The sequence below is a fragment of the Petaurus breviceps genome, unplaced genomic scaffold, assembly GCF_028583685.1.
Source record: "Petaurus breviceps papuanus isolate PSGF00001 unplaced genomic scaffold, PetGlider_PUasm1.0 175, whole genome shotgun sequence".
NCBI lineage: Eukaryota > Metazoa > Chordata > Mammalia > Diprotodontia > Petauridae > Petaurus > Petaurus breviceps.
This window is the reverse complement of record NW_027185764.1, coordinates 29,894,426-29,912,727: the sequence shown is the minus strand read 5'-3', so window position 1 is coordinate 29,912,727 and position 18,302 is coordinate 29,894,426. Positions and strand designations below refer to the sequence as shown.

General features: G+C 37.0%; 1 protein-coding gene across 2 annotated transcripts in view; it reads left to right on the top strand.

Annotated features, from left to right (window-relative positions):
- The window catches only part of MCCC2 (methylcrotonyl-CoA carboxylase subunit 2), a 101,874-nt gene that overhangs the window by 73,376 nt on the left and 10,196 nt on the right, over positions 1-18,302 (top strand). The window contains exons 13-16 of one of the 2 annotated variants that reach the window (XM_069084989.1): positions 177-243; positions 4,811-4,967; positions 5,535-5,649; positions 14,287-14,372. In XM_069084989.1, coding sequence (XP_068941090.1) covers positions 177-243; positions 4,811-4,967; positions 5,535-5,649; positions 14,287-14,372 — 425 coding nt within the window. The remainder of the gene's footprint in view (positions 1-176; positions 244-4,810; positions 4,968-5,534; positions 5,650-14,286; positions 14,373-18,302) is intronic. The other variant, XM_069084990.1, reaches the window with a different exon arrangement.

The following is an 18,302-nucleotide window of genomic DNA, read 5'->3' as shown; positions in this document are numbered from 1 at the left end:
TAAATTTCATAGGTAAGGTGGAGTTATTTTTTTTTCTTTTTCCCTAGGTTGTCCTGTTTTGTTTTGAAGGAAGAATAGTAATATATTTACAATCATGATTTAATTGTAATAAATTAAAATCACAATTAAATGTATTATAATTATATTTCTTAAAATCTTTTTTTCTTCTTCTTAAGGCAACTCATTTTATTCAAATATGCTGCCAAAGAAATATTCCTCTTGTGTTTCTTCAGAATATTACTGGTGAGAAAATACCTTGATTGTTTTTGATGATTTTTATAGAGTCTTTATTCAAGGAATTACACTTTCTATCTAAATTTTAACTACTTAAAGGAATCAAGCTATGTGGTTTCTCCTGTCCATTGTGAATGCCTGAATTGCAACTCATTCAACAAGCATTTAGTAAGCTTCTTCTAGGTGCCAGGAATTGTGTCAAGCCCTTAGATACTAAGACAAAAAAAAAAGCAGTTCCTGCCCTCAAGGAGCTTATTTCTCTTGGAGGACACAACATTTACATAAATAAGTACATAAAAAAAATATGAATGTGTATATATGATTATGTAATATATATATATAATACAAATGTATACTTTTTGTATATACACTTTTAATACATAATTATATATTAGGTATACACATATAAATATTATACATACATATATAGTATATCTATGCACTTATAGTGTCTTATCTTTCTGTCTACACTTATAGTGTATATTTTTGTGAATTTGTGGAGTGGGGGGCAGGAAGCGGGGCACAAACAACTGAGAAGATGAGAGCAGGCTTCCCGTATACAACATGCATGAGTGGCCAGTGATGATGCCTCCATATTTCCATTCCTGCTTTTCCTACTCTTACATTTTCTAAATAGCAAACCAGCTTCCTTGATTGGCAATCCCTGTTGGTGCTTGGTGTGGGGGAGGCACTGTGACTCCCAGGGTTGTTGTGAGGATCCAGTGAGTTAATAATTGTAAAGTGATTAGCCCAGTGCCTGGCACATACTGGCACTTTACAAATATTTGTTCCTTCCTTCTTTCTCTAGGAGTAATTTACAAATTTTATTACATTTGTGAGCTATAAAATTAACCTCATCATGACTGATAAACTTAAGTAATGCTGTGAGGAGGAAGAATAGATATGTGTCAAGGAAAAGGAACGCTGTTTCATGAATCATAATTAAAGAACTACCCAGAAGTTCCCTTAAAAATGTCTGTGAAATTCTCCTTCTCTTTTGTCATTTTCCAATTAAACCTGATTTTCCTCAAGTATCAGTATTTCAGGCAAATTTCATTATTTAATTTGATTTTATATTTACTGTTTTTGTTATTAAACAAAAACCTTATTATAAGATCTTTTTTCATTGGATATATGCTGTAGTTCAGCTATACTGTTATTATTTTTAAATTTTTTATCATCATTTAATTTTTTAAACATTCATTTTAAAATTTTGAGTTCCAAATTCTCACCCTCTCTTTAGCTCCTGCATTATCTGTTGAGAAGGTAAGCAGCATGATACTCATTATACATGTGAAATCATGCAAAATACATTTCTATATTAACCATGCTGCCAAAAAAGCAAGAAAAATAAAGATAATAGGAAAATATACTTTAATTTGCACTCAGAGTTCATTAGCTTTCTTTCTGGAGGGGGATAACATTTTTCATCATGAGTCCTCTTTGGAATTGTCTTGAATCATTGTGTTGATCAGAGTAGCTAATGTTTTCACAGCTGATTATGATTACAATATTGCTTTCCTGTATGCATTTTTTCTTGGTTCTGCTTTTTGCAGAACTTTTTGCATCAGTTCATATAATTCTTCCCAGGTTTTTCTGAAACCATTTCCTTTGTCATTTTTTAAAGCACAATAATATACCATCACAATCATATACCTCAACTTCAGCCATTCCCAGTTTTCATCCTCTCAGTTTCCAATTCTTTGCCACCACAGAAAGAGCTGCTTATAAATATTTTTGTACACATGAATTCTTTTTCTTTTTTAATGTCTTTGGGAAAATACATTATTTTTTAAAGAGGCTTTTTACTTAGGAACTATTTAACCCTATTTCCATTGGAAAGGGGATTCCATATGTTGAACAGGTGATTTAACTTATGAGCTATTAGAATCCAGCCTTTTTGTCCAATGGGAACTGTTTAAATACTATGAGGAAAATAATTATTCTTTCCTGACCTATTATCTAGGTACATATCTATTGTGTTGTAGTGAATAATACCTTGATGATCTAGATATTCCTCAAGTGCTAATAATAAAAGCATGACGGTGTCTCTGATGTCACTATATCTTTCCTTGAGTTTTGTATGGGAATAAAAAGTGGCATACTTTTTTCAATTTGACTTTGAGTCACTTACTGAAAATGTTGACTTTGTATGTCTATAAAACATTCATTTTTATTTCATCAAAGTTTTAAGAGGGCATATTTGAAAGTACAGCCTGTATTTTTAAACTCTGCTAGTGAATACTAGAAATCCCAGACTGACTTGGCATAGTATTTTTGCTCAGACAACTATATTGTACTGTCGTCATCAAGATGAAAACATGATTGTCCTGACAATTTTTTTAAAAAGGAAATTACTTTCCTAGGTTGTTTGAATATCATTCTCTAAAGGCCATATGTATGGACTGCTTTAAGTTTATTACAAAAGAAATTAGAGAGAAATCTATTTTACTCTTCCAAGAGGACCATAAATTTTGAGTATGAAGTTCAGCAATGTTATATTGGCATGAAATAATATAATGGTATCCCATTTGATGTTTGAAATTAGAAAATTTAGCTATTTTAATAAATGGGGCTAGACATTCATAATTCTTTTAAAATGATTCTTGTATGATTCTTGGCCATGAGGCTTTTCACTATCATGATTACCCTCTTTTTTGAAACTGCATGCACTTCTTCAAGTATGGTGTTCAACACAAAGAGCAGTGCTCCAAGTATCATCTGTGCAAGGCAGAATTCAGTAGGGCTCTTTCTTCCCTCGTTCCAGGCATGGTGCCTCTGTTAGGGAAGTCCAAATAAGCATTTGCTTTAATGGCTGCCATATTCCATCTTGAAGCTCATAATCCAGTAGAACTATTGGCTCTTTTATACTTTTGGAGTTGATTTTCTTTAAGACAAATTTAGGACTTTACACTTATCCCTGTTAAATTCAATCACATTTGATTAATCTCATATTTGTGAACTTTCTAAATCCCTACTCTTTTGTCCACCATATTAGCAGTCCCTCAGAACTTTGTGTAATCTGCAGATTTGACTGTCATTAAGTCATCTCTGATTTAATCCAAGTCAGTACTAAAAATGTTGAAAAACATAGGCTACATTGGATCCCCAGGGACAAGTTAGCCCTCAAGCTTGATACCCATTCCTTAATCTCTATTCTTTCAGCCTAAATCTTCTGTCATCTAGACCTCCTCTCACACAAGGGTACTAATTGCTTCAGTGCCAATAAATTAAGGTATTGATGATGTATTTGTATTTGGACAATTTGGCTTCAGGAAACCCTGTTGAGGTAATCAGTAACCTAAACTCTACAAGGATATTGGGATTGATTCTTAATTTTTCCCTTTTATCCCATATGGACAAATTCCAGGGGAAATTAAGACTAAAGTGGAACTAAGAGGATTTTGTATAGATTTAGATATAATAATTATCAATTATTATATTATTTATAATATAAATATTAAAAATTAGATTTTTACATTCAGAATATTGAGGGTAAGAAAGGAAAAACCTGAACTGCTTTATTGCCATCAAAAAGTCACTTAGGATCAGGTGGTATAGATTCTGCTTATGTAGGGGAATACTGTAGTATCCTAACAAATGAACAGAGTAATAAATTCCCTCATACTAGAGAAAAAAGCCTTCAAGAAAACATACATGATCACGGAGATCCTCCAGTGGGGCCCCTTGTTTTGGTACAGGTTTGGCTTCAGTGGCCCCGAGGTCTGTAAACTATGGGGGAGGAAGAGGGGCACGTTGAGAATTTGGCCTCCTTTCCCACCTTTCTTTTCTCCTCTCGAGGTGAATTAGGCAGCGGAGGAGACTTTCCAAGCTAGCCTCTCCAGCTTGTTTAAGGACTTAGGTTTTTGGATGATGAATCAGATATATTGTCCTGAGGGGTATCTACATTTTTAGAGCAAATTATCACCCAGATTGAATCACTTGTTGGTCAGATACATGGGAAAGTACCCGCGAAGCCAATGGTCTTTTGGTTCCTCTTACTTGTTCTCCTTACTTTTGCTGTGGTGGCTCTGGATTCCTTTAGGGCTCACAAACAAGAAGTCACTGCTCGATCCATGCCACCAAAGTAATTTGCCTTGGGTACAAGTTGGACTATGCTACTGCCAGGCTCACACATCTTCACTTTCTCAGCTGACATAAAATATAAATATGTTGAGCCTGATCTTTAAAACCCTTTGCAATCTGACTCCAGCCTACAACTCTAAATTTAATGCATATTACTGCCCTTTGAGTAATATATGTGCCAGCCAAAATAGCCTGCTGGCTCCTTCTTATACCCGGCATCCATCTCTCCTCTCCATTCTTTTGGACAGGCTGTCTTTCATTCCTGGAATGCACCCTTCTCTTATCTGGTACCTAGTTTATCTCCTGTTACTTCCCTTCCCCCACCTCTCCCATACTCCTCCTACCCCGTCCTCACCCCCACCTTACCACAGTTCCTAGCTCAGTGCCTGTCACATTGTAGGTGCTTAATTAATACTTAGGGAGTTATGTGGCACTGCTTTGTTCATTAATTCCATCATCCCTAGGTTCTGTTTCTCTTCTTTTACTTAAGGATTTATGATTGGTAAAGAATCTGAAGCTGAAGGAATAGCAAAAGATGGAGCCAAGATGGTGACTGCTGTAGCCTGTGCCAACGTACCTAAAATTACTGTCATCATTGGAGGATCTTATGGAGCTGGAAATTTTGCGATGTGTGGCAGATCATATTCGTAAGTGGGCAAACAGGGAAACGGGTTACTTCTTCCCATTTGTCTGCAACATGCCCTATTATTCAGACTGGTTTTTAACATGGACTGGTCCTGACATGACCTTTGACCAGCCGAGTCTGCAGTCTGTATTATCACATGTTAGGGGTGAAGCTGAATATGATATGGCAGAGTTTCCTGAGACATATATTGTAGGCTTCATTTTTAATTAATTGGTATTTTCATGCTTTTTAGAGAATGTTTCTTTTACTTCTGTGCTAAGAGTAATTTTTGCTATTTTCAGACCTTTGTTCTGATGTAACGAAATCCATATGGTTATAGTTTGATTTGTTAATCAGAATGTAATGTCTCTTGCTTTTTACTTGAAAGTAGAAGTATTTACTAGATTGTTGGGACAGAAATAAAAGAGGAAGCATTTTAGGATTTCTAAGTTGGTTCTAATTTATGGGGTTAGTAGATAACAAAAAAGTCAACTCTCATGTTGAAGGAATAAATTAACCTACCATTTTTAGGTAGAAAGAGTTCTTTTTGTTCTATATTGTTATATTTAACTATTTTTTTTCCTTTAAGTCCAAGATTTCTCTACATCTGGCCAAATGCTCGCATCTCAGTGATGGGAGGAGAACAAGCTGCAAATGTTTTAGCCACAGTAGCAAGAGACCAAAAAGCAAGAGAAGGGAAGGAGGTAAATATGTCTTTTATTTTTTCACTTGCTCTGGGCCACATCCAGTGGCAATGTTCAATTGCAAAATTTTCAGGATTTCTTTTTTTTTTTTTTTTTTTGAGGGGAAAGGCAGGGCAGTTGGGGTTAAGTGACTTGCCCAAGGTCATACAGCTAGTAAGTGTTAAGTGTCTGAGGCCGGATTTGAGCTCAGGTCCTCCTAACTCCAGGGTTGGTGCTCTATTCACTGTGCCACCTAGCCACCCCAAAATTTTCACAATTTCTAAGAAGACTTCAGAAAATTAGGGCATGAAGCAAAATAGAGTTTAATTGTATCTTAGTAACTTGCACTTAGTGAGATTTAAATGAATTTGATTGGTATTGTTACATTTTACTTTAAAATATTTTCAAGGATGTGAAGAGTAGGAGGTTCTGCAGTTAATGATGAACACTGAAGATTTTATTAAGCTTTGAAAGTAGACGTAAGGATGGTTGGAAACAGTAATGGAAGCTTACTGACATAGCAAGTAAAAAATGAAGGTTTCAAAACTGCTTATTTTTATATCTCTATTAACTTCTGTTGGACTTTTTTGGTAAATTTTATTACTTATGACACTTAAAGTATTCAGTTTTAGCAATAAGATGTAACAAGATTGACTGATGCATGTTTCTGGAACTTTTCAGACAGTTTTTTCCCTCAATATGAGTGAGTGCCAGAATTGATTTAACTTTTTTCTTATCTCTTCTTCTTTTCCTTCTCCATGCCCTAATCTATTCCCCTTTCCTCCTTCCCCTTCTCCTCCCCTCCATAACACATTCATCAGTCACTTTTCTGATCACTTTATCCAAGAAGCAGAAAGCCTTAAAGAGGCTTAAGTCCAAGATTCTGTGGTTTCAAATTCATTTAAATAGTGACTACATTGTTCAGTAATATTAAAGAAAAGATTTTCTTGAAGAATGATCCAAGACCTCACTTGCTAGAGGCTATTTTTTCTAACTTCTAGTCTGTGGCAAACTTTTATCTATCCTCAAACATTTTACTCCCAAAGTCCTTTATGTATGAATACTTTAAAAGCAATAAAAAGAGAACAGAAAACACTCTTTAAAAACACATTTTCATGTAGAAAGTAGAATAGAAAGAATTTACATTCAGCTTTCTAAATAAATTCAACAGCAAATGATCCCATTTTTTTTGAACTTCCACCTTCTTTTGTACACTAAAAAATGACTCAATGACATTTTCTTCCTCATTTTTTTCCCTGTGGAGCAGCACTATCATTAGTTCCTTTTTCTCCTCCTAATTCCACCCCTATTAAAAAAAAAGGAGGGCAGCCAGGTGGCACAGTGAATAGAGCACTGGCCCTGGAGTCAGGAGGACCTGAGTTCAAATGTGACCTCAGACACTTAACACACACACACACACAAAACTAGCTGTGTGACCTTGAGTAAGTCAACTCCAATTACCCACCAAAAAGCAAAAAAAAGAGGAAACACTTAATATTTGTAACAAAGTTTCACAGTCAAGCAAAACAAGTCCATACATTTGCTATATCAAAAGATATTTTTTATTCTATACCTTAGTTCCATTCCTCCTCTGTAGTATGCTTCATCATAAGTAATGAATTTATTATCTGTTTGGCTTCTGTTTGGCTTCAGTTTCCTCATCTGTAAGAGGAGAACATTAGACTAGACTAGATGACCTTTGTGGTCTTTTTTCTCTATTTATGTTCCTATTTAAAACATTTTCAAGGACATGACAAGTAGGAGGAACCTGCCTTTATTATAAATGAATTATATCCTAATTCAATATGGTCAAGTTGAATTATTTTCTACTCTCAAAACAAATATTTGACAGATCTTACAGGAGGAATTTATTACATCATAGCTACTTCTATGACAAGGGCAGCTAAATGGCACCACAGCATATAGAGTGCTGGGTCTAGAGTCAGGAAGATTTATTTTCTTGAGTGCAAATGTGACCTCAGACCCTTACTAGATGTCTGATTCTTGTTTGTCTTAGTTTTTTCATCTATAAAATAAGCTGGAGAAGGAAATGCAAACCATCTTTGCTAAGAAACCCCACATGGGGTCACAAGGAGATGGACAGGACTGAAAACACCTGAACTGAACCTTTATGACATTTCTACAGTCTGTCTTCTTCTTTTGATTTACATGGTCTGTTTCTCTAGTTTAGATCTTTATTATCTCTTTCCTGTACTGTTGTAGTCTAATTAGAATCTTCTCTTTTAGTACTTCATTCTTTCATTTCATATATATCTTTCATATAGTTTTCCAGAGCTCAGGTCTGAGCATGGCATTCCCTTGTGTACACTAATCTTCAATGGCTGCCTATTTTGTTTAGACAATGATGTACTAGCCAATCAGAAATTTTTCAGGGATTTAGGGAGCTGGCTTTTAAATGTGTAGCTGGTTGTTAAATATGTAGTTCAGCCAGCTCTGCAATGGTAATGTTATTTGTTGTTTTCAAAGAATTTAATGGTAACCACAGCAGACTATATTTTCAACATATTATTGTCTACTTTAAATGATTGTGGCTTTAATAATGAATATTTGAAAGTGAACTTAATTGTGTTTTTTCCTGATGGTCCTAATATGATGGGGAAAAGAAAATCTGAAATAGCTATGAAGTTTTTAGAAAATTTTCCTAGAAGAATCGTTTGGCACTATTTAAATCGATTACAAATATCATTTGATATTTCAGTATCTCAAATAAAACATGCTAATCATTTAAAACTTTTACTGAATAAAATTTATTCAGTTTGTTACCAAAATTTATTCTGTTTGTTATCAATCTAATGTAAAAATCAAACTGAGCTCAAAATGTTAGCTAAAGACTTTGAAACTGGAGTTATTAAAATGTGTGAACTACTGGAGCCAAGATGGATTTCATGTAGTTTATGAGCATATTTATGTGCTGTCTGGCATGCCTTTGCTGCATTTTTATGCATTTTTATTGTTCTTCTGATTATTCTGGTTTTGAAAAGAGATTAACTCACATTAATTTTTGCAAGACCTTGCTTTAGTGATTGACATTCTTGAAGAATTTTCATTACTTTCAACAGTGTTGCAATTAAGATCAACCAACATTCAGAAATTACTTGAACATAACTTAAAAACTTGAGAAATTTAAAGATTCATACTAGAGAGCATGAATCTCAATTTGAAAATATAATTAAATCAGATAAATTTAAAGACATTCTATTTAGTAAAAATAATATATTTAAAGTTGCTTCTAGGAATATGTTACTAGAAATATAATTAAACACATTGAACTTATGTCTTTTATCAGAAAAAAATTATAAAAGCATTTTAAATTATTTCAATTTATCAGAACCACCTACTTTGACTTATGAAGAACTTACTTTACCATGAATAGTTGGTGGAAAAAATTGTATCATTTAAGTAAAATTTTAAAACAGAATTGATTTGGGTGATTTTCAGGATTTTGTACATAATGTAGACTCAAACAATATTCTAATATCTGCAGTTGTACAGAAAGCTCAAAGAATAATTAGCATTATTGCATTCAGGAGTACTGAAGACGTTTCAGCTTAATGAAAGTAATTTGTACGAGGGTAAGGAATAGTTTAACAGTAAATCACATATCAGATTTAATGGCAATAAATTTACTGGAAAGAGAATTAGCAAATTATGATGTAACTGCTTTTGTCAAATTGTGGTTAATTTGCAAATGTAGATTAGGTATGGTATACAAGAATTCAGTGAAAATCAACAGAAGTATTCAGTCAGAATCAATTAGCCATATGGAATTTATATTAAAGAATATTATATATTTTACTATTACTTGTAAATTGTGTGCTAGATATTTTTTATACCAGTAAAATTTATAGTAAACTTATGCACTTGTGTGTGTGTGTGTGTGTGTGTGTGTGTGTGTGTGTAGACATGCACAATTATTTTTGGAGTTTTTTTTTTTTAAAGCAATCGGGGTTAAGTAGCTTGCTCAAGGTTACATGGCCAGTTATTTCTGGGTGTGGTGCTGAGTATCTGAGCCCGGATTTGATCCAGGTCATCCCGACACTGGAGCCGGTGCTCTTACTCGCTGAGCCACCTGACCGCCCCTATTTTTGGAGTTGTTAAATATTTATCACTTCCTCTAGTATAAAATACAAATGCTGCAGCTTGGCTTTTAAAGCCATTTACTGTCTGACTGTAGCTTACTTTTCCAGACTTATTCCATATTATTTTCCTTTGCACATGTGTTGGTCCCACCAGACTGGCCTCCTCATTGCTGCCTAAGCTTGGCTTCCTGTTGCCAACTCTCTTCCTTTTGCACAGATTGTCCTTCATGCCTGGAATGCACTCCTGCTTCACTCGTGCCTCTGAGACTTCTTAGCTTCTTTTTAAGTCCTTCCCCCCATTAGTGGATTTTTTTGTCTTCAAATCATAGCTATTTTCTTTTCTTTTTTTTTTCAAATACTTTATTAACTTTTGATTTACATCATTAATTTCCACCAGATTTCGAGTTACAAATATTCTCCCCATTTTTCCCCTACCCACCGCCCCAAAATAGCAGTCCCACAGGATATCCCCTCCTCCAATCTGCTCTCTCCCATATCTTCTCCCATACCCCCTTCGACTTTTCCAGTAGGGCATGGTGGATCTCTATGCCCCAGTGCCTGTATATCTTATTTCCCAATTACATGTAAAATAGTATTAATAATAGAATATATATATATTTTAAACATTTGATTTTGAAACTTTGAATTCCAGATTCATTCCCTTCCTCCCTTGTCACCCACCCTTACTGGGAAGATAAGCAGTTCAGTATAGGTTGTACATGCGTAGCTAATGCAAAACATTAACATAGTAAATATATTGTAAAAGACTGATTATATTTCCCTCCCTCCAATCCCACCACCCACTTGTTCTATTCTCTACTTTGATCCCATCCCTTTTCAAAACTGAGTGCTTCCAACTTCCCTTCACCCTAGCCTGCCTTCCCTTCCATCATCCCCCCTCTCATCCCCCTCCTCCCTACTCTCCTGTAGGGTGAGATACCTTATTTAGTGTGTATGTCATTCCCTCCCTGAGTCAAATTCAATGAGAATAAGGTTGACCCATTCCCTTTTGCCTTCCTATTCTTCCCCTCCATTGTAACCATTTCCCCTTCTATATGAGATAGTTTACCCAATTCTGTCTCTCTCCATCACCTCTCATTATATTCCTCTCTCACCTCTTAATTTTACCTTTTAAGTATCCTCCCTTCCTATTAAATTGGTCCTGTGCCCTCTATCTATGTATACCTGTAAACATATACACACATTCATATATGTATTCATATGCCCGTATACCCTCTGATATAAACATTTATATATATGTATATATATATATATATATACACACATATATTTCTATTCCCTTCAACTATTTTTTTTAAAGCAATTGGGGTTAAGTAACTTGCTCAAGGTTACATGGCCAGTTATTATTTCTGGGTGAGGTGCTGAGTATCTGAGCCTGGATTTGATCCAGGTCATCCCGACACTGGAGCCAGTGCTTTTACTCGCTGAGCCACCTGGCTGCCCCTACCTTTCAACTATTTTCATACTGAGAAAAGTTTCATCAGTTACAATTATTGTTTTTCCCTGTAGGAATGTTAATAGTTCAACTTTGATAAGTGGCTTATGATTTCTTTTCCCTGTTTACCTTCTCAAACTTCTCTTGCTTCTTGTATCTGAATGTCAAATTTTCTATTCAACTCTGGTTTTTTCATTAAGAATGCTTGAAAGTCCTCTATTCCACTGAATGACCATATTTTCCCCTGAAACATGATACTCAGTTTTTCTGGGTACATGATTCTTGGTTTTAATCCCAGCTCCTCTGCCCTCTGGAATATCATATTCCAGGCACTTCAATCCCTCAGTGTAGAAGCTGTCAGATCCTGTGTTATCCTGATTGTGTTTCCATAATATTCAAATTGTTTCTTCCTGGCTGCCTGTAATATTCTCTTCTTGATCTGGGAATTCCAGAACCTGGCTATAATATTCCTAGGAGTTTTCTTTTGGGATCTTTTTCAGGAGGTGATCGGTGGATTCTTTCAACCTCTATTTTGCCTTCTGGTTCTAAAACATCAGGGCAATTTTCCTTGAAAATTTCTTGGGGGATGATTTCTAGGTTCTCTCTTTGATCATGGCTTTCAGGTGGTCCAATAATTTTTAAACTATCTCTCCTGGATCTATTTTCCAGGTCAGTGGTTTTTCCCATGAGATATTTCACATTGCCTTCTATTCTTTCATTTGTTTGGATCTGTTTAACATCATCGTGATTTCTCATAAAGTCACTAGCTTTCCTTTGCTCCATTCTAAATCTGAGGGAATGATTCTCCTCATTGAGCTTTTGAGATTCTTCTTCCATCTGGTAAATTCAGCTTTTTAAGGCATTCCTCTCCTCATTGCCTTTTTGAGCCTCTTTTGCCATTTAAGTTAGTCTATTTTTTAAGGTATTATTTTCGTCAGTCAGGATGTTGACTCTCATTTCATAATTTTCTTGTATCATTCTCATTTCCCAATTTTTCCTTCACTTCTCTTATCTGCTTCTTAAGGTCCTCTATGGCCTGTAACCGGCTCGTATTTTTCTTTGAAGCTTTTGGTGCAGGAGTTCTGACTTCACTGTCTTCCTCTTGTTCCATGCTTTGCTTCTTTTTGTCCCCAAAATAGGAGTCTAACGTTGGAGTCTTCTGTTTGTTTTGTTTCCTTTGCCCGGTCATGTGGCCCCTCAGTCACTTGACCCCTGGGCTTTTTGCCACAGTAGGACTCTGCCACCAGACAGGGGAGCTTTTGTCCCAAACGCTGGGGTTTTCTCAGCTGTCAGAGGTATTAGTTGGGTGCTCTCTGAAGTGTCCACATGCTCTGGCAAGCTGGTCATGCACCCCAGGACCTCCACCCTCGACCGCAATCCAGATCCAAGCAGGTTAAAGCAACAGCGATTACCCCTCAGACTGGTTGCTTGGTCCCCCTTCACTCTACAGGCCAGGAGCTGAAGGTGCAGCATGGCCCCAGCTGAGCCAAGGTGTCTTAGCGACTTCTCACCCTGGGGGCAAAAGCGAAAGCACTCCCAACTACTTGTCCCAAAATCCAGACTGCATGGACCTCTCACTTTGTCCTTTGCATCTAAGTGTTGATAAATCTGAAAACGGCCACATTTGCTGCTGATCTGGAGTCCCTCTGGCCAGCGGCTGGTTAGGTCCACCCTGGGGCCAAAACCTCTGGCTCACAGGCCTGGGCTTGGCTCCCAGAGCGCTGTGCTGGCCAATTCCTGCCAGCCTGCTGGGCTCTCCTCAGCGGGAGGTTAGCTTCTCTGTGTCATTTTGTGGGTTCGGCAGCTCCAAAATTTGTTCAGAGTCACCTTTTACATAGATTGGGGAAGGTGGAAGCTCGAGCCGCACTTTAGTTGTGTTTCTACTCTGCCATCTTGACTCTGCCCCCCCAAATCATATTCATTTTCTCTGTTATTAGTTTACTGTGCCCCCCAGTAGAATGTAAGCTCCTTGAGGCAGGGACTGTTTCATTTTTCTATCCCCAGCCTCTAGCACAATTCCCTTGTAGCAGTTACAGGTAGTACTTAATGAAGGCTTTAAGGTTTGATGGGTGCTTTACAAATATTATCTCATTTGATCCTCACAACAACTTTTGGAAGTAGGTACTGTTATTATTCCATTTTGCAGTTGAGGGAAGTGAGACAAATAGAGGTTAGTGTTTTACCCAGGGTTGTACAGCTAAGGAAGTATATGAGACCAGATTCTAACTCAGACTTTCTGTCTCCAGGTTCATCCCTTGTGTTTGCAAGCTGCCTTATGTACCTCCCCCCCCCCCTTTTTTTTTAAAGCAATCGGGATTAAGTAACTTGCTCAAGGTTACACGGCCAGTTATTTCTGGGTGTGGTGCTAAGTATCTGAGCCCAGATTTGATCCCCAGGTCATCCCAACACTGGAGCCAGTGCTCTTACTGAGCCACCTGGCTGTCCCACAAGCTGTCTTATGTATAGCAGGCACTTCAAGTATTAATTTCTTGAGTCAAAAGTTATGGTGAACAGGCACTTGGGTGGAAAGAGGTCATTGTTATGTCTGTTTGCAATCAATTACTAAAAGGTTGTGAAAAATGTTAATTTTTAGGAAGTCATGTAGTTATTTTAATTATTGTGGTAATTGTAGTGTGTAAAGATGTATTCATTACTTTGATAAGCATAGTGAAATAATTTATTAAAGCAATAAATGAAAAGGATAAACTTTTATCATTTTTATTATGTAACTTAGTAAACCTGTATGCTTGTGGGTTCACATGAAATTATATTAATTGATTTTTAAAACTTTCTAGAGTGTAAATCTAAGTTTTTATTATTACTGTGAACCCCAAAGACATTGTGAGGTACTTCCTAGCTCTTGACCATATTGCTGACAGATGAAGTTGTCAGATTGTTGAGTTTCAGATAGTTGACTTTTTTTAATGATTAGATGTGTGATTTCATCAGAGTATTGAGAAGTTAAATCATATGAGAGGTTAATGCATAATAACTTGTTTTACTCATAATATGTAACCATTTTGTTCTTGAGAGTCTTTAAACAGAGACCTTTTGACCTATAGTATAATTGATTGAGTAGACCTGAGCTCCTTTTTCTTTCAGTTCTCCAGTGAAGAAGAAACTGCTTTAAAGGAACCTATTATTAAGAGGTTTGAAGAAGAAGGGAGTCCTTACTACTGCAGTGCAAGGTATTTGCTTATAACTGGCTATTTTGGTAGCAGCTTCATAGATCTTAGCAGTCATGGAATTATAACTTGAACATGGTATCTAACTTTGGACAACTACCCCCTCCAATGTCCTAGGTCCTTTTTCAGACCTCAGCTGTAATATGTCTCTATTCTTTCAGTCTGAGGATAGTATGGTGGGAAGAATGCTGACTTTTTGAAGTCAGGGAACCTGCTTTCTATTCCTAGCTCCACTACTTACTTACTACTTATATGACCTTGGCCAGATTACTTAATGTCTTTGGACCTGAATTTACTTATTTATAAAATGAGATCACCCCTAAGTTCCTCTCCATTGCTCAAACTTTGGTCTTCTTTATAATGGAAATGAATTACTGTGGAAATATATCCATTAGTTTTTAAAGCTTCCTTTTCCATCCCAAATATCTTTGGATTACTTAGCACACATCTCCTTCCTTTGCTAAAGCTGAGATAGCAGTTGGTTCATGGCCAGTGGTGAAGGAGAAGATTAGCCTTTAGTTACTGGGCTCTGCTAAGAATGAGGAAGTTTGTGATTCTAGTCCTTGACTCTTGCTCTATGGTGTAAAGAAAAGATGGAGAAAATTATATGAATTTTTTTTTCTCATAAAATTAGGAATTCTTGGTTGGGCAGAGCCAAGGTAGCAGAGAAAAGGCAAGGACTTACCCAAGCTCTTCCAAATTTTCCTCCAAACAACCTTAAAATAATGCCTCAAAATGAATTCTGGAGCAACACAACCTGTAAAAAAAGGATGGGGTGAAGGAATTTTCCAGCCCAAGAGAATGTAGAGGGTTGGCAGGAAAGTCCTGTCTCACTGTGGTGTGAGTGGGGCACAGTCCAGTGTAGGCAATGCCTCTCAGCCTACAGATGTTAAGGGAGTTGAACAATAAGTCAAGAGGAGATTACAGAGGTCCTTTTGTTAGCACTGGTTGTAGGACTCCATTGCATTGCCTATACACAGATCTGTGTTGTAGTCTTGGGTCACAGTCCCCGGGGGTGGAGGTTTACTAGCACACTAGATCTTGCAGTTCCAGGGGAGCAGGGACTTTGATCACAGTTCCAAGGTAAAAAAATAATACAAGTGGCCATTCATAGGCTAGAGCACAGGCCAGCAGAGTACTAAACACACCTTTCTTTAGCTCATACCACCTTGGAAGAACTGAAATCTTACCCCAAGAACTAGCTCTGAAAACAGCAGCAAAAAAGCCCCTGAAGCTTGGGACAGTGCCTTCTCCATCCTGGGAGCAGAACCCAACTTTGTTTATAAATTTTTAAAGTAACATTTTATTTTTCCCAATTATATATAAAGAAAGTTTGCAACATTCACTTTTATAAGATTTTGCGTTCCAACTGTAATGTAATGCCAAAAGAAAGGCAACTTCCCAAGGTTCAGAATACCAGCATAGGTGCTCTCCATTTTATTCAGTAACAAACCCAGAACAGAGAAGATCAAAACATGACATCATTCCAAATACAGCATTTACTAAGTGTGATTAAATAATCTCCAAGTACTACCCCACCCCAGGACCTTCCAATCATTCAATCAATTACAAAGTCCCTGTTCTAAATACTACTCCACCCCTAGGCTATACCTTCATTTGGTCCACCACAAAAACCCCTCTTCTCAAATGGAGATTAGTTTCCAAACATAGGTAAAGTACCTTCATTTGTCAATCACAGAGCACAATAAGGTCAAAAGTTCCCCACCCCTGGATCACAATTGAATCTACCCCAGAGTTACATCAAGTTTAAACACAGCACTTAATACCCAAATGGAGGTCTTCATCTTGACATGAGGCAAGTTCTCAGCAATCTTAGTTCCTGGGGAGACAAGGCTTAGCAAGGCCATAAAATATATTGCCAGTCCCTTCATGAATTCATCCTCTGTCTGTAGAACAGTCCTAGAACCCCTGAACACATTAGCAAAGCCCTCTCCCAGGATTTCTGTAAACATACAACAAGAAAATCCTTCTTCAGGGCTTCTGAACCAACAGAAAGGCTCCCAGACCCCTGCAACAACAGCACTGTCCTTCATCAGTGGACAGCATTCACTCTGTCTGCAGGACAGTCTCCAGACCCCTGCAACAACAGCACTGTCCTTCACCAGTGGACAGTATTCATTCTGTCTGCAGGACAGTCTCCAGACCCCTGCAACAACAGCACTGTCCTTCACCAGTGGACAGTATTCACTCTCTGTCTGCAGGACAGTCTCAGGGCTTCTTAGTGAACAGCCAGGTTCCAGGACTTCTTCAACAAAAGGACTGTCTTTCACCAGTGGACAAATCTGGCAAAATAACATCAAAACAGACAGACAAAGTACCAGCAAAACAGCCATGTCTCCTCAGTCCTTGGCAGCTCAGGGGGCAGGTCTCAAAAGTCCAGGGCAATTCAAAGCGGCCACCAGCAATTCTCTTAGTCTCTCTCTCTCTCCACGAGGTGCTGCTTCCAAAAAGATCTTCCGCCTCTCTCTTATCTCTCCAAATCTACGTCACCAGCTCCTCCCAGTTCAGGACTTTCTTTTCACATCAAAAAGTCCATCCCACAGGTGGGATTAACAAGCTCTGGGTTTTAACACAATCAATTTGAAAACCAAGCCAATACAGGGGAATCTTTAATTGCCATTACTATCACACCAACCTTTTTTTCCTTCCCTTCCCCCCTTCCTTCCCCTTTCCCCAAGAGGCAAGCAATCTGATATAAGTTATACATGTACAATCATATTAAACATATTTCCACCTTAGTCTTGTGAAAGAAGAATTCAAACAAAAGGGAAAACCACGAGAAAGAAAAAAGAAAACAACAAAAAGGTGAAAATAGCACGCTTTGATCTATATTCAGACTCCATAGTTATTTCTCTAAATGTGGATAGTATTTTCCATCATGAGTTGTTTGGAATTGTCTTAGAGCATTGTATTGCTGAGAAGAACCAAGTCTATCAAAGTTGACTGTCACAAAATGTTGCTGTTACTGTATATAATGTTTTCCTGGTTTGCAGAGGCCAACTTTAATATTAAGTTAAAAGTCAAGAAATAGTCTGGAAAAATGAGCAAAAATGTATAAACAAAAAAAAACCCCTGACTATTAAAAGTTACTATGATGACAGGGAAGATCAGAAAACAAACTTAGAAGAACACAGCAAAGTGAAAACTGATGCATCCAAAGCCTCAAAAAAATGTAAATTGGTCTTAGGCCCCAAAAGAATTCCTGGAAGAGCTCAGAAATGATTTTAAAAGTCAAATAAGAGAGGTAGAGGAATTATTGGGAAAAGAAATGCCAATGATACAAGAAAATCAGGAAAAAAGAGTCAGCAGCTTGGTAGAGGAAGCATAAAAATACTCAAGAAAATAACACCTCAAAAAGCAGAATAGGCCAAGTGACAAAAGAGGTACAAAAATATGCTGAAGAGAACTCTTTACAACAGCATTGGCCAAATGCAAAAAGATGTACAAAAATTCATTGAAGAAAAGAACTCCTTCAAAAGTAGAATTGACTAGATGTAAAAAGAGGTACAAAAATTTGCCAAAGAAAAGAATTTCTCTCTCTCTCTCTCACTCTCTCTCTCTCTTTTTTTTTTTTTGCTTTTTGGAGGGCAACTGGGGTTAAGAGACTTGCCCAAGGTCACATGGCTAATAAGTGTTAAGTGTCTGAGGCTGGATTTGAACTCAGGTCCTGCTGATTCCAGGGCTGGTACTCTATACACTGCGCCACCTAGCTGGCCCAAAAATAATTTCTTAAAAATTAGAATTGGGCAAGTGGAAGCTAATGACTTCATAAGACATCAAGAAACAACAAAATCAAAAGAATAAAAAAATAGAAGAAAATGTGAACTATCTTGTTGGAAAAACAAATAACATGGAAAATAGACCAAAGAGAGATAATTTAAGAATTACTGGGGTACCTGAAAGCCACGATTA